The following is a 16,474-nucleotide window of genomic DNA, read 5'->3' as shown; positions in this document are numbered from 1 at the left end:
TGTTCTTTTGTCATTTTTTACAAAACAAAATTTTGCATACATTTGAAGTGTAGTGTTTTTACTGCATCAAGAGATTGTTTAATGTTCAAATTCAATCAAATATGATTATATAATAACCCCTCATATCTTTATCATTGATCATAATCTATTTTACATCTTAAGAGGCAAGAGTGTATGTCTATCTCTGTTTGTGTCTCAGACCCCAGACACCAGGCTTAGGCAGGACTCACGCCACTCCTATGCCTCAGCGTCCTCTCCTCTGGGCATTTCATTACCATTTCGGGGCATTTTTGTTTAATTTGCAGAACTGGGCCTGTTTACAGTGGCCAGACCAGAGTGCGTCACAGATGTAGATATAGAGGGAAGGGAGAAAGCAGCAGCACCTGAGGGAAGGGCAGAGCAGCAGCACGGCTGGGTGAAAGGCCCTCTCCCCCTGATCTGCAAGCAGCTTTTCTTGCCCAAATCTTCCTTCGACGACCAAGACTGGTTCATGATCAGCGGAAAAGGAAAACAGTGTAATAGCAGGAAATGGAGTGTTTCTCGGGGAGGGTCTGGGTTTCCTCCCCCATCTTAACTGCATTGAAGGCCATGCAAACACTTCACCCCTCTGAGATTCCTCAGAGCCTTCATCTAATCCCTCACTGCAGAGGACAGCGGCCATGAAAGAGCTAAAAACATTACTGATATGTCCTTTTTTGAAAACACCATATTAATAGAAATATTACAGTGATATTATTGATTTGATTGATATTAACAATAAATAGCATTATTGACAAAATAGCATTCATTACAATAATATAATCATAAATATATTGCTATTTATTAATATTATCATTATCATTATTATTATTATAAATGCAAATATGCAATGATTTTGCATTGATTGAAGTAAATTATCACTATTATTAAAGCATATTATTATATTATTATTATTTTGTTTTTATATTGGTTTTATTCTAGTTCATTAGAAGTATATAGTAATTATCAAAATAAATGCCTTCAAAATATAATTATTCTGTATTATTATTTCATTTTATGCTATGTGTTATGTGTGTTCTTTTTTTCCTTTAGACTTTAAACCAGACAAAATTGTAAATAATTTAAGCTGTAAATAAAGTAAATAAAGTAAGCTGTTTTTAAATGCTGAAACAATTTCACCAATCAGCATCATGTGAGGTGTCACAAATCCTTGACATTCTTTATTGCTCCTGTGTTGTTCTTGTGTGTGTGTGTGTGTGTGTGTGTGAGTGTGTGTGTGTGTGTGAGAGAGAGAGAGAGCTGTAAAAATCAGCAGTCACACCAGAGAGAGTGCAGCCCAATGTCCTGTACGACACTGCAGTGATGAAGGTGCAGCCAGTCAGCACTGTGTCATGTGCAAAGAGCATGAGGCATTACAGGCCTTGTAGTTTATATATGATAAAGAATCACATCTTCACAGGAACAGATACAAACAACAGGAAAATACAAGCACATCAGAAACGATCTGGGCGACCTTCGTTATTGACAACTAGGCTCCTATTACACCGACAACCTCTATTCACAAAACGCTGTATAAACGTATTAAATTAGAATCACAATCACTTTATTTCGCTAAGTATATTACAAGGAATTTGTCTGTGTGTTTCTGCACATGTATGAGATGTAAGATACTGAACGTGACAAACAAGCACACGGGCTGTTGACAAGTATTAAACTAGGGGAAAAGTAAAAAAAATAACAAAATAAAATAAAATAAAATAAAATAAATAGGAAATAGAATAAAGAATAATAATAAAAACAGTCAATGGAAAAGGAGCTCAGGAGATGTACGTATGAGATGTGTGGCTATCTGTACACATGTGTGCATGCAGGCCAAGTAGACATGTACAAATCTGTGAGTTTTTCTCCTCACTCCTCCAGTGGTGTCGTCACAGCGCGTCCCTGAAACAAAACATGGGAAAAGAACACAGATGCTGCGTCCGAAACCACATCCTCCCATACAAAACAGAGTGTCAGAAAGAGTACGCCTGCATTAGGAGCCCTTTTATTTGTTCAGTTTGTACAGTATATCCCGGTATAGTTATATTATATGCTATGCGGTGTTGGACGCAAATAGTGTGAGCCACTGTAATAAAACAGAAAATGAACATAACCCTTCGTGATATAAACAGAAAAAGCCCAACACGGTGAACACGAACACGTTTAAATCCGAAGAAAACGTCACGCGCACGGTTCCTGATTGGCTCCCAGCCGGTTCTCCATGTAGAGACGCTTTACCGAGGCCTCTTTTCTCCACCCGTATTGCGAGAGGCCTCGCCTTCCTGCGCAGATAGGCGGACTGCTCGCGAGAGTGAACGACTACTAGCCAATCCCAGCGTAGGGGAGGCGGGGCTTTGTCATATTACGGGTGGGAACAAAAACAAAGAAGAGCGCTTCCCTAGCGACGGCGCTGCTAGGGAGCGGTGGGCGGGGCCTCGAACTCTTCCAGCTGAGTTCCATCTGCAGCGGCACTTTTCCGCTCGGCGCTTTAATAGGAGCGGTCAGCGAATGAGGAGACAGAGGAGCTCCGCTCATCTCCACCTTTAAACCTGACCTGGGTCCCTCTTTACCTCTCTCAGTTCAGTTTAACTCAAAACGAGCTTGATGTGAGGAACAAAAGAAAATTTTAAAAAATCACTTCTTTTTTCCCTTCTCTCACCCTCACAGTGCACCTCTCCACTACATCACCTTTAGTTTTTTTGCTTTTTTTTGCTTTTTCTTTTTTATTTTTAATGGTACCTCCTTGGATACTTGGCTTAAAGCACGGCTTCACCTGGGCACATCTTTTCTGAAGTCTCACCAAAAAAAACGGCACCAAGATTTCTTCTGCAACTTTAACGCACATCAGGGAAACAAAATCCACCGACAGGGAAAAGCAAAACAGAAAAGTTGTTTTTTTTTCTTCTTTTTTCGCTCGCACAAAGAAGCGTTAAAGTTACACAATGAGTCTCAAATCAGATTCTGAGCCGAACAACAGTGTATCATTAGAGGAGGAGGTAAGGGGACTCTGCTACTCTTTACTCAGTGAAGTTAAAGTTTGTTTTGTCTCTCCGGACGGCGGGGATTTTTTTGTTGTGTGAACTTTCCTTCTTTTTCCCCCCTTTTTTGGCTCGTAGCTGTAAGAAAAGTCGATGTTAAAGCTGTAACACGCCTTTTCTCTCGTCTCTCTGTTCATAAGGCAGTTCTGTCGCGGAGTTTTTAGTCTGTGTTCTTGTTATTTTTTTACCTCGGTGATTTTTAAAATGTTGAAATACTTTTGTTTTCCCTTCTCAAGCCAGTTTCAAGTGACCGTGGTGGACTTTCTGTTATTTTTCCTGCAAACTCTTGAGGAATGTGAGTTGAAGAGGAGTTGATTGTTCACCGTGTAGTTTGGTTGATGATTAATCCTCAGTCTGAACTATAACACCTGATGGCTTTACCTTTACAGCCTGTATATTCAGTCAGTGTATTTGATCTATGTTGTCTATGTAACTTTACACCTAGCCTGTATAGCCTGTGTGCTCTCTGAGGAACTTTTCACCCTGAAGTAGACTTCTGTCTTATGCCTTTACTTTATACACTGCTGTAGAGCAGGAAAGTTATCATAAAGTTTGTAATGTGGTGTCTCCATAGCATCTCCTAACATGTAAAGCTTTGGCTAGACTCTTTTAGTGTCTGGCCCTGGCTGACTGACTCATGTTGTGTAGTTATACTAATAAATCTCAGTCTTATTAAGTAAGAATAAAGCAGAATAAAGCTGCTCTTCCTTTAGCTGAGGCGTGTAATGAAGCCTGAGCAGGCTTAGTTAATGTTCACAAATGGCTTAAGCGACTCACGCGGTTAACCAGTTGACCTGTTTGAAAAGTGGCTCTAAAATTCATGTTTCCATTTTCTTGAAGTGTCTAGCTGAAATGAATCCGTCCTGTCTTGAAGCAGTGTTGTCCAGTCCAGCGGTCACCTCTGGCCCCTGGACTCGTTCCAGAGTGCGATGTGGAGGGATTTCCTGCTGCATGTCTGCTCTGTTTAGCTTTTCAATTAACTTGGAGGAGACCTGAACCCGCTGGTCTCTCTCCGGGACTCCTGTCCACTTATTTAAACGTATGGATGAAAGCATGCAGCAACCCAGCAAGGCTTTCACTCAGTGCGTTTGGAGAACTATAAAACGTTTTGGAGCTGGAGAACAAAATCGGCTTTGATGACAGATTCTTGATACTCCTGTTATGCTTTGTTGTGATAATAATAAATATAAAATAAATATATAATATAACAGTTGGGTTCTGTCTCGATGAACAAAGCAGTTTGGGCTATATCTCTCTGGTTATTAAAGTTCAGCTGTATTTGGAGACGGTCCACCAGCATGGTTGTGTGTGTGGAAATGGTTCTCAGTGTTTTGGTGCGGGCGGTTAGGGCGGACGGGGTCCCCCTTGTGTGGGGTCCATTGTGTTTGTGGAGGGTTGCAGTCCTAGGTCAGTGGATTTGGTACACCGTGTTCAGATGGCCCATTGTGTTGGGGCCTGAAACTCCAGTAAAAACAGGCCAAGGGCTGCACTTTCACTTCTAGCTGTTGTGTGCCTGAGTGTGTGTTTTGGTTGTTGTTAGCATAATGATGTTTTTTGCTTGTAGGTGATTTGCAAAAGTTTTTCTTTTGCTCGGCTCTTAAATCTCTGTAAAATGTAGTTTATTTCTCGTTAGTGTAATCACCTGCAATCAGGCTATTGATCCCCTCTTTTGGTTGTATCTAGTTAATGCCTTTTGTCAAAGTAAACTGTCCTCATATTTCTGTTTCCTTACTTTTTTAAGGTATTCTCAGACATTCACAAAACATAATGCTCCAGTTTTTCAATGATGAACTCCTGTTAGTAATTCTACCTGCTGATTTCAGTTGAAAAAGGAAAATGGTCTGAGTCAAGGTTGAGTACCAGCGCAGGCTTTTAAATTTTGTCAGGTGTTGGTGGGGTCGCTTATTCTGACCAGCAGTTAACATTGTGTGGAGATTATCCTCAGCTTGGTCCAGCCCCCAACAACACGGCCGCACTCTCTGAAATGAAGGAAATGATGACTAATTTCCAGTGGACCCTGTATTGGTGGAAATGACGTGTAGAGAAATATGAAACTCTGCTTGAGGTGAGTGCTGTTGGCCTTTTTAGCCCATGTGTGGTGGGGAAAAAGTGTTCAACAGTTTTGACTGCCGCAGAGTCATAGGTTTAAATTTGACGTGTCGATGTATTAGCTTGTTTTTGCCTTGTAATAATTTTAGAACCAGTAAATATTAAGTTTTTATTTAATTTGATTGATTTTGTTTTGTGATTTTCTTGCTGGGATGTTTGCCCATCAGTCCTTTGGTATTATTATTCCTACTTTTTCTCACCTCCTACTGTGTAGCTGCAGTTGTCCACAAATGAGGACGGGACTTGTATGAGTTTCATAGTTTGATGTATTTTTATAGAACTATTAGAAAGATCAAGCTTATTGTAGTGTATATAGTATTTCAGAGCCGTCCTTGATATCTGTGAATCTGTTGGCTTTGTTAGAGCGTTTATGTCACAAATGCTTATAAATTCATTTTTTTTTCTTGCCGTGGTAAATTTTCAAATGAACTTTTTCTTTTGGCCTTTCCAACCACTGTTTCTCTCTGTACCCACCACTTCAGTATCATTTGCTTCATCTGATTCATTTGTGTAGCTGAACTAGATTTTCTGCCTATCACTGCATCGGAGTAGAAATCCTTTTCATTCCCCATAGAGAGATTCTTGCATCCACAAACACTTTCCACGCTCAGTCCGCTCACTCACACCTGGTAGCCGTGCACACACTTAATGTCTTCACTTAACTAACACAGTTTCTCATGATTTTTGTGTACAGTCAATCTTAAGTACTGAACAAAAGCTGCAGAAAATGAAGAGAGTTTCTGAGACAATAGGAAGGGAAAAGTTGCAAGCGGGCAGCACTAAAGGTAGTCTGAAACTTGATTCATATACACAGTGTTTTTTTTTTTTGTTCAGGTACATTACTGTTCAACAAAACATGAATTCACAGTAAACCCTATTTCACATGAGACTAGCATTTTAAATCTATTAGCTCATCAGATTGATTCACATTAGTTATTGCAGAGCACGTTCTATGCGTCACTCTAATTCATGTTCTCTAGTTACTAAGGCCTTTTCATTTTCTAGGTACGAACACTTTTTGTCAGTGGCCTGCCTGTAGACATCAAGCCACGGGAGCTGTACCTGCTGTTCAGGCCATTCAAGGTATGCAGACCAACAGAGTGCTCTGAATTAAATCACCCCGCATGCGGAATGTTTTATTATTATTATGGCCAACATGTTAATGTTTATGTCTTGTTTTAATGCCTAATTATATGTAAATGTATATGATTAAACGTTTTTGGCGATTTTCAATTGCAATTATGGTTGTGTAAGGCAGCTAGACGCTCACTTTCTTTTCTCTACAGGGATATGAAGGCTCACTCATAAAACTAACCTCAAAGCAGGTAATATTTGTGAATTACTCAGTTGTTTTACTCAGTTGTGAAGTCCTGCTCTAATCCTCTCTCTTTCACGCTCTCTCAGCCTGTTGGCTTTGTTACCTTTGACAGCAGGTCTGGCGCTGAAGCCGCGAAAAATGCATTAAACGTAAGTAATCATTCGGCCGTCTGTGAGTAAATGTTCATCCTCCTGTATGCTGCTCTGAATTATTGATCAGACCTCCGCCCTCTGCGCCACAGCTCTCACGTCTAAGAGTTTGACTTCATCTCAGGCTCTTGGGTCTAAATAAGTTTGACTCGCTCTCAGGCCCTAAAAGTGGAAAGTTCCATGACGTCACAGGCTGTTGGCTCAGTTTTTAAAAGCTCTCCGTCTTCACAAAATTCAACAGAAGTTTGATGGATCTGCTATAGTTGGTCCACTTCAGGTTCATAATGGGTTCGCTGACCATGGGTCCAGTATATTGTCACTGTCACATCAAAAGTCAATTTTTAAATATTTTATAACTAAAAATTTGAAAATGCCAGCGGCTCATTACATTCTGTGAAAATTATGACCATAGAAATGGTCCAAAAGTACTTACTTACGGAAGAAAGTCTTATTAAATTAACACACTTTAAACATTAAGAGGGACCTTTTCCTTCTCCTGAAAGGTTTTCTAGAGATTATGTGCTTTGTTCTGACAACAATGATGCTCATTTATTAATCAGCATGAAGTATAACCATTTTACTGATGCTCATATGGCAAGGGTTCAACTTTATTTTGTTAGTCGCTTATAGCTTATCTAAAAATATTCATAGGTAAAATATCTGGTGAGAAACTGTTGATTACTGATAGGTTTTAAATGAGATTAAGGTTGAAGTTAGAATTAATGCTGTGTCTAAATTTGGGGAAAAAATAAGATTCAACTACAGAAAACTATTAAGTTTAATGTAAGTAAAGGACAAGGAGATTATTTATGGAAAGTCCAAAAAAGTGTTACCATAGTGTTTTTCATTTGTGCTGTGGATGCTGGTGCTGTTAATGTTCTACCTCTGTATTACCTGTTAGGGCATAGATGGACAGATACTGAACCTCTGCTGATATCAGCCAATTTCTTATCTAATATCACCTTTTCATCTCCTCTATGTTCATTAGCATAGAGTAAACAATCCTAATTACTCTTGCTTGAAGTGACACTAGAATTCCTCAGTCTCTTACACTGTCCTGTCTATCCTAAGGGAATCCGTTTTGACCCGGAGAACCCTCAGACACTGCGTCTGGAGTTTGCTAAGGCCAACACCAAGATGGCAAAGAGTAAGCTGATGGCCACACCAAACCCCTCAAGCCTGCACCCAGCTCTTGGGGCTCACTTCATTGCACGGGACCCATGTGAGTGTACTGCTCTGCACAAATGCAAAAACAATCTCATCTCTCTGTATTGGAGGGTAGGTTTTTTATGATAATATAGAATTTTCTAGTAAGGATAGGTCAGCATTTGCAGATACATTAACCTTAGAACTTTAGAATTTTTGCCTCTCTGTGTGCAGGCTTTAATATTCATACAGAAAGAGAATTTGATTGATTTAAATTATTAATTAGAGTGAAAAATAGTATGCACTGCTATGTAGGGATAAACAACATGACAATATTTATCATTGTGATATGACCACCTGCATGTTTCATTAAAAAGAGAGCACAGTTAGTCCTGTTTAACTGGATTTAGTGCAGTGCGTTAAAGTGTTATTCTTTTCTGATATCAGGAAATATCATGATGCATATTGTTTAACGTGAAAATGTTTTGTGCTATTATATTTTTGTAATATCACCCACCCCTAATTATGTGCCACATTAAGTTAATCCATTACTCATTGTAACCGAAATGCGTGTTAGTGTATTGAATACATTAAGATGCTTGGTGTGTCAGTAGTGCAAAGGATGTACTAACCTTTTCTTAAAGTGTTCTTTATACTACAGTTAAGCTTTCTTTCATTCTTTTCCATGCTGCAAAAATGAAGTAAATTTTAGAGCAGGTGTGTAAGGGGCAGGCAGACAGGTTTCCTGGGCTTTTACAGACTCTGTGTCTGTTCTGAATATGCCACATGTCTCATTCGGATGCATTTGTCTCTGTAGATGACCTGACTGGTGCAGCACTGATTCCAGCATCCCCAGAGGCATGGGCTCCGTACCCTCTCTACACCACTGAGCTGACCCCTGGCCTGCCCCACGCAGCCTTCACCTACCCCGCAGCCGCTGCAGCCGCCGCCGCCCTGCACGCCCAGGTGAGGGACCAACCGGTGTGTTCCCTTTCCTTATCTTTCACACTGCACACGCTCTATACACACTCATTGGTTCATGATGTACTGTAGAGTGACCTGGCAAACTTCACTGCTGTACGTCCACTGGTTCTTTAAAGCTACAAGGGCCATGTTATAGAAACTTCCTGTCTTTATGCCACATTCTATTACAAATTCATATTACAAAACAAATCCTATCTTAAATCTGGAATTTTATCTTATCTTCATTTATCTTATCTCAATTTAGGAGGTCCTAAATCTCTTAGTCAAGGTTGATCATCAATTATGCCTGTTACAGAGCAACCGACTATGGGTGCGCATCTGATGTTTAAACATGTAATTGAAGTTGCATAAACAAAAAATGTAAGTTATAGTTAGCCAGACAGCTACTGTTGTCAAAACAAAAAAATAATAACACAAAAATAAAAGTGCAGTGTCCTCGAAGTCTACCAAAACTAGTATAAAAAGCTAAGAATATAGTGACTGTGGTTAACCCTTGCTATTTAATGGAACTGTTGTTGCTCCCCAGATTTCCATTTCCCAAGAAGTAGTAACCTGCTTTAATTACACATCATGCTATTTCTTCTATTAAACATCCTATTAAACTATTAAACTTTCAACTCTCATTATTCAGTGGTTTAATGAGTATTTTTTTCACCATCTGCCATCCCTGCAATATTTTATTTAAAAGGTTTTCATCAACATTTGTGCATTTTACAATATTAGTAAATGTAACACTATTATGCTAGTTAATGCTAGTGAACATGTTACCCTAAATGTTACAGATGCATATGAATATCTTCAAATATCTTGTCCTAAATTCAGTCAGTAATTGTAGTGGTGACTAATCAGATAAGGAGTTAGGACGTTATTATAACATGGCCTCAGATGTTTGGTTTTGTTTCATGTCATTATGTACTGACCATTTGGCTTTGTGGTTAGAGTATATGTGAACATACTCGGTTGGCATTGTGTCTGATCTGAAAGATCAGAGAAGTGTTTGACTGAGGGACCAGTCATCACCCTCGACATGCCACGATTCATATGTCAAAGACTCAGCATGTTCCTTGAGTCATTTTTTTAAAAATCACCTTTTATCCCCATGCTATCACCATCTTGACCACAGAGGAGTTTGTCTGCGGTCTTGTCAGAGTGACTGACCAACCTGCTTTCCTAACATCTTACAAAACATTCCTCCATTTGCCAGCGTTGCTAAGAGATCACAACACAGAAAATCTGTTTTTAATTGCATCTCAGTTTGGATTATGCATTGGTTGTTGAGCAAATTTGTAGCCGGTAAAGCCCAGTTAAACTTTAGCCAAAATACTTGTGTTTGGATTTTTACAAGCTAATAAAACTGTGCAGGTGAAGGATATCACAGCTTTTGTTCCTCCCATACATTTCAACTCGTATATTACTACTTAACATTCTGGCAGGGATTTGTGCACAATTATAAGGATGTTAAAATACATGTAAATTATTTTTGCTTATTTTGGAATAGAGGTATATCCCCTTAATAGTATAATAATATTCTATGCTTGTTACACACAATGTCTAAGCTTTTTGGTCTCTGACCTTGACTTATAAAGGCAGTATTGTTGCCAGCTAATCAACGTGTCAGATGTTTTAATTGGAGACCGGTCTAACCCATTGTTGTTACTGTCAGTTAGGATCTTTTTAATATTTAATGCCGTTCACTTCCTCACTTAATCGAATGAGACTGGACGAGAGGACCCCGTCTTGACAGAACAAGCCTATTGACTGAGCAACTGAACTGTGCCTTCTGTTGTCATGACAACGACCCAATGCGAGCTAAAGGTCACAGATGAAAGGGTCGACTAAGCTTTTACCTGAAAACGTCTCTTGAGCATCTAGGCACACACATACTCAGCTTGTACCTTCAAGGAATTCTTGCTTAAACCCAGCTATTCCATCATTGTTATTTAGAGGCTTCTATAAATCTGCACTCTCTTCTACTCCATCCTTAGTCTTCATTTTTATTTCACCATTTCCGTTCTACTAGGGACCCATACATGGGAATAATGGAGGTTTGGCTGTTTCAAAAGGGCTGTTTGGGATCCAATGAGTGGCTTTTTGAGTGTGAGTGTGATGCTGTGGTCTCTGTAGGTTAACACCTGTGAAAGGCCTTGTCCTCTGGGTGCAGAGAGATGCTCTTTAGCGTGACCTCTAAAGGCTAGAGAGAGAAGAGAAAGGTACGGTGGCGTATCCATTTAAAATACAGTCGCTTGCCAAGGTCACATGCACACATGACTGCAGAAACCTGACAGCCATACACTAAACATGCTATAAACTATACCTCAAGAAGTGCACAGCTGTGGTGAGCAAAGTCCAAACTTTCATTGTAAGGCTGAGTGCCAAAAAGGTGTAAATAACATTTTTGAACCAAAAGGACATTTTGAATTACAGACAAGTGCTTATTTGGACTATGTGCTGATAACAGGTTAAAGACTTAAAGATTTGAAAGTAGAAATATAGCATGTACGTATAATGAACAGCCCTAACGTGCATGCATGTTATGTTTTATGAACAGTTTCTATCCTAGCACAATGACAACTTAAGTGTGTTCTCAGTTAAATGGAAACATGTGAAGGCAAGTTGTCATCTTACTGCAGATTGTAGTCTCCTGTATGCAGCACTGGTGCGACTGAAAGGACAGTGCTGGCTGGCCATGGCCTGTACTGTACAAACAGGCCGAAGTGCTTTGTCTGAAGTTAACTGTTGGTGCATTTCTCAAACCGTGCACGAGGGAAATGTGGGTCGTTTAGCGCCAAATGATGGAACGGCTGGCCAACAGCGAAGGGCCGCTAAGGCCATGCCAAGCTTATTGTTCAGAGCTCTCTTGCCCTTGGACAGGGCATTGCACTCACTCTCTCTTTCTAGCCCTCAGAAAGGGCCAGGACGGAAGAGAGCTAATGGCAACCTGGTGAAAGATTTCTGCAGACTGACTGTTATGACTTTCCTGTCCACCGGTTTTGGTCTGAGAGACCACAGCAAGTAACATCAGAGATGACAGAGTGTGCTGCTTTACCCTCACAACAGTGAGGTTTCAGTGTAATGTAGGGCTGAACAATTTGGGGAAAAATATCTAATTGCGTTTTTTCTGACCAATACTGCGATGTAAATTGTGATTAAGGTCCAGGCCATTTTTTCGCCAAGAAAACCAGTATGTCTACCTTTTCTGGCTTGAGGTATGAACACTGTGCCAGACTGCCAGTTTGTTGTGGTTGTCACATACACAGCACATGGGATCTTTGGTTGCTCCTGATTGGTCTCAACTGCAGGCACATTCACATGAATGACTGTAGCTCACAGATTCCCACCCAGTCCTGGGGCTCATGAAAGCTTTCCTAAGGAAAAACATATGAATTATCCTAAGACAAACCCTAAAGTTCATAAAACTGGGCCTCATTCACCAATATCTTCCTAAGTTTTTTCTTAAATGTGTTCTTGAGAAAGGTCCTAAGAAAAAGTCTGTCAGATTCATAATGTTTTTAAACCACAGAACTGTTCACACCTTTGTGCTCTTGAGTGTGTGTGTAGATTGTTTTTATTTAAGAACAAATCACAAATAAGAAAACATTGGTGAATGTCAGAATCATCATGAAAACTGTGTAAGTGGGTTTTAAGAAGAAATTTTCTCGCTTGGTGAATAAGGCCCAATGTTCTTAAAGTAAGTCTTAATTATTTTCCTAATAATTATTTGATTAATTGTTTTTGTGTGTAGACTATGTTATTTGTCATGCATTAGGACTGTCACATTTTACAGATTACCAGAAATTATAGTAAACTAATTCAGTTTAATCACATTGTCCTTGGGCACTAGTGAAACAAAGGTAAAACAAAATAAAACCAAACATTCAAAAACAAAAAGCCATAGAGAACAAGAGACTATGGGGGTGGAAATAGGAAAGAAATTAAGAAAAATAAGGCTTTTTGAAAAAGAAGAATTTCCCTGCTTTTTTTCTTAATGTGGTTAAGGCATATTTAAGATGATTTTCCTTTTTAATACTTTTCTGCTTTAACACACTTGATCCAAATAATCAGCTAATTTAGAAGCCCTTCCTGAGATTAAGTGGGTGCATTAAAGCAGGGAAAACACATGCAGGCAAAGGTACTCCAGGACTAAGGTTTTGAACCTGTGCTAATTGACATTCATTGCCTGTTTTGCCTTAATGCTGGGACTCTAATGTGCTATTAACTTGCTCTTCTGCCCTATAGATGCGCTGGTACCCCTCACCATCTGACACCTCACAGCCCGGGTGGAAATCCCGCCAGTTCTGTTAAGTATTTAGTGAGTATCTCTAAATCTGCTGACCTCAAGCTGTAGTGTAAAACTAGCAACAGCGGTTTTGTTATTCTCTCGCAATTCATTCTCGTCAGCATTTAAATTTACTTTCTGTCCACAGATGCCAGTCAGTACCTGAAGGTTTTTCTTTCTTTTCCCTCCTTCTCTCTCCATGTGGAGCAAAGGCATACTGGGCTCAACATTTAATTTAATCAGGTTTATTTAACAGATGCAAGGAGCATTAAAAGGACTTTACTTTTCTGGAGAAAACTCTTCTCTGAAGGACTCTGAACAGGACAAGACAGGATGGTTATCTACAGCTGGGGCCTCACGGCCTAATGGTACACACTCTGCGTTTTCAAAGCCAAACATGTGACGAGCCGATCATGTGCAAGTTTAAACACTCTAGCTGCGCTCTTTTTTTCGTTGCGTGTGTTCGGAGGGAGGGGATAATCATTATGCATGTTGAAGTATAGTATATGGCATGAAACTTAGAATGCAAAGTTCTGTGTCTGTTTTGGTTTCTCTTTATTCCTTGTGTTGCCATTGTGAAAATACTTGGTCAACTCCCTTTAGCTTTTTCGATATCCTAGTCTAGCTTCTGTGAAGATCTTTGCGCTTGACTTGCTTTTTACATGTACGGTGTTACTTGCAAAGTAGAGGCCAACTTCTTGTTACTATCAAGTCTTGTTTGTTTTTCGTGTGTTCAGAATGAATTTCCACATGCACTGGGTTTTATCTTTTATGATCTTGACTGTAAGCTTGTCCAAGATGGGCAAGTCCTTCTGAGACCCTTCTCCTCCAGACCTTGAACGCCTCGCCCTTGAACGACCCGATCTGCCAAAATACCGGTATCTGTGTTTGTTTAGAGTATATTTGAACAAAAAAGTACAAGTATTTTTGTACATTTGTGTAATAATGGATATTTATGCATTTTTGTGCAATTAAATAAGTATATCTGTATAAGATGTTAAGTCTTCCCTTGTGTTATTTTGCTATTATTTTGATGGATGTTTATTCTGTCTCTATCTTGTTTTATAGTAGAGAAGTGCAATTTTTATTTGCTTTTTGTTTTGTTTGTTTGTTTTTTTTGTTTGCTTGGTGTTGAATACTGAACTACACAGACTGTGGCAGAACTGCTAGTTTAAAATGGACTGCTAAGATGAGATTGCTGTATAAAAAAAAAAAAAAAATTAAATAAATTAAAAAAACAGTGGAAAATGCTTTTTTTCCAGAATGTGAAACTGGATAATAAACAGATTGATCTGCGAAGTCTGGCTGGATTTCTTTAAGAAGGGTGTTATTGTATCCCCTCTAAGGTCAAATGCTGAGCTCAAAGTCAGCAGAAACATACAGTATAAACACTTTCATAGCTGGCTCTCCATTTATGGTCACTCCTGTGCAGTTCTAGCTAATTTGAGAGGCCTTTATCTGAGCCATATCAATAATTCCCAGTAGCCATCCTTTTTAGGAATCACTCTTAGTCTTGCTCACTTCGAGGTTCGTAAACCTTATCTTTTCATAAACCTTTTGTGCATAAGGTTTCCAGAAACTAAACAGTTGGTGACGTAAGCTGTCATGATTCAAACACATATCAAAGTAGTAAAGAGAGTCAAGAGCCCAATTACTCAACAGTTTGTGCCTTTTTGTGACGCAGTCCTTGCTGTGGGTTTGATATTTGTGGCCTGTTTTTAGCAGCCCTAGCAGGAAAGTGTCATATGTAGGAATGTTCGAGGATTGATAGCATCACGATTAGAGCTGAGAGGGGAAATCCCTCTACCTCAAACCAGCTGGGCTGATCGTTCTAGGGCTCTGCAGCCCTGGCTCAAAACTTGTATGCAGACCAATACACGTCAGAGGGTCCAGACTGTCTGCATGCACTCTGTGTAGTGCATTTTCTTACTACAAAACTATAATATTTGCTTTAAAGGTTTTAGTACCAGATTTACTACCTTTCATGTCATATAAGTCTTAATTGGTGCCTGCATTGTTTAATTTCTCAGTGTGAAGCAGAAAACCCATCTCGCTGTTAGAAGCTTCAGGATAGTTACATTTTGTTGACACTGAGCAGATATATGGAAGCTGTTCTCTAACTCCCTTCTCTGAGGAATTTCCTGACTTTGATCAAAGATGCCTGACTCTCCCACTCACTGCTGGGTGGTGTGTGTGTGTGTGCTTAAAAGAGAAGGGGGGGGTACAGAGAATCAAAACAAAAACAAAAAAAATCAAAACAGAAAATGACCCTAAACTTTGCAAATACTTCTCCTAATACAATGTCTCTCTTTTTGCTGGGACATTTGTTGGAGATTTGATGAGTCTCCAGCAGAGGGCCACTGACTCAGTGATGAAACAACCAGGCAATACATGCTTACTTATTGTTGTAACCCAACAATTACAGCCAAACAAAAGAGTTCCTATTGAGGAGCCAAGTGTGTGATCACATGGTGCATGTATGTATGTGTGTAAGTGTGTGTGTGTGGAGGGGTGATGGGGTGCTGAATGTCTGAATGGAGCAGCTGAGTGATTCAGGAGGTAGGAGGGCCCCTGTGCTCACTGTCAGGTCAGATTAAATTTAAATCACAATTGCTTTAATTAACACATCCCACCCAAAAGCACATACACAGAGTTTTGTGTGTATTCAGCGTTGGATTGAGACACACTTTGGCAACATCTGAAGGCATGAGGTGGAAAAAGTACAGAAAAAAACTTAACTGACAGAATGGGTACTGTTTAAACATTTTACTCAAATAAAAGTGGAAGCATGGAGCCAAAATACACTTACGTGAAAGTAAAAAAGTATAAAAAGTTAAAGGTAAATGTTTTAACACATGAATGAATGGTTTTCTTTGTTTAGTAGTGCGTAGTGCTGTGACTGATTGGCAATACAAGTCCTTATGCAAAGACAAATTAGCTTATGGTTGGCAGTTTAATTTCACTCTAATATGAATTTAATTGAATGTTTTAAAGGCCTGTGTCACGAAAAACTGAAATTCCTTCACTTTTCTGAAATGAGTGTGATGTAGCATCTAAACATTGTTAACGTTTCACAACATACCATACCCAGTCCATACCATCCATATAGGGACGCTAATTTGGAAGCCCATTTTCGATCACTATTTTTGTAATGTCACAAAAACTAACTAATTTCAATTTATCTGCATATTCAGCCAACAGCAGTTTAGCCCCATTCATGCTTAAGTTATAAGGAGTGTGTCTGCCTGGACTGCGTTTTGAATGTGGCAGAATACAGAACAGCCAATCAGAAGAGAGGTCATTTACATATATCAGCACAGTAACAAAAACAGCCTGTTTAATTGTAATGGATGAAGAGAGATTGGATAATGGTCATGTACACAAAACCACACATGTCAACAAATGGATCTCGACACAGGATATGGGCCTTGGAATA

General features: G+C 39.4%; 1 protein-coding gene across 2 annotated transcripts; it reads left to right on the top strand.

Moving 5' to 3' along the window:
* Positions 1-2,453: 2,453 nt before the first annotated feature.
* rbpms2a (RNA binding protein, mRNA processing factor 2a) lies at positions 2,454-13,654 on the top strand. Of its 2 annotated transcripts, none has more exons than XM_036576565.1 (8): positions 2,454-3,014; positions 6,171-6,248; positions 6,452-6,490; positions 6,570-6,632; positions 7,704-7,854; positions 8,596-8,744; positions 12,999-13,071; positions 13,187-13,654. In XM_036576565.1, the coding sequence occupies exons 1-7, from the start codon at positions 2,961-2,963 to the stop codon at positions 13,062-13,064; spliced, it is 600 nt and encodes a 199-aa protein (XP_036432458.1). In that variant the 5' UTR covers positions 2,454-2,960; the 3' UTR covers positions 13,065-13,071; positions 13,187-13,654. The 2 variants fall into 2 exon arrangements, with proteins under 2 accessions (XP_036432458.1, XP_036432457.1); XM_036576564.1 differs by having other exon boundaries at positions 8,596-8,759.
* The last annotated feature ends 2,820 nt before the right edge of the window (positions 13,655-16,474 follow it).

Source organism: Colossoma macropomum, unplaced genomic scaffold (genome assembly GCF_904425465.1).
Source record: "Colossoma macropomum unplaced genomic scaffold, Colossoma_macropomum, whole genome shotgun sequence".
Classification (NCBI taxonomy): Eukaryota; Metazoa; Chordata; class Actinopteri; order Characiformes; family Serrasalmidae; genus Colossoma; species Colossoma macropomum.
Note: the sequence above shows the minus strand (reverse complement) of the source record. Positions and strands in the feature narration are given on the sequence as shown.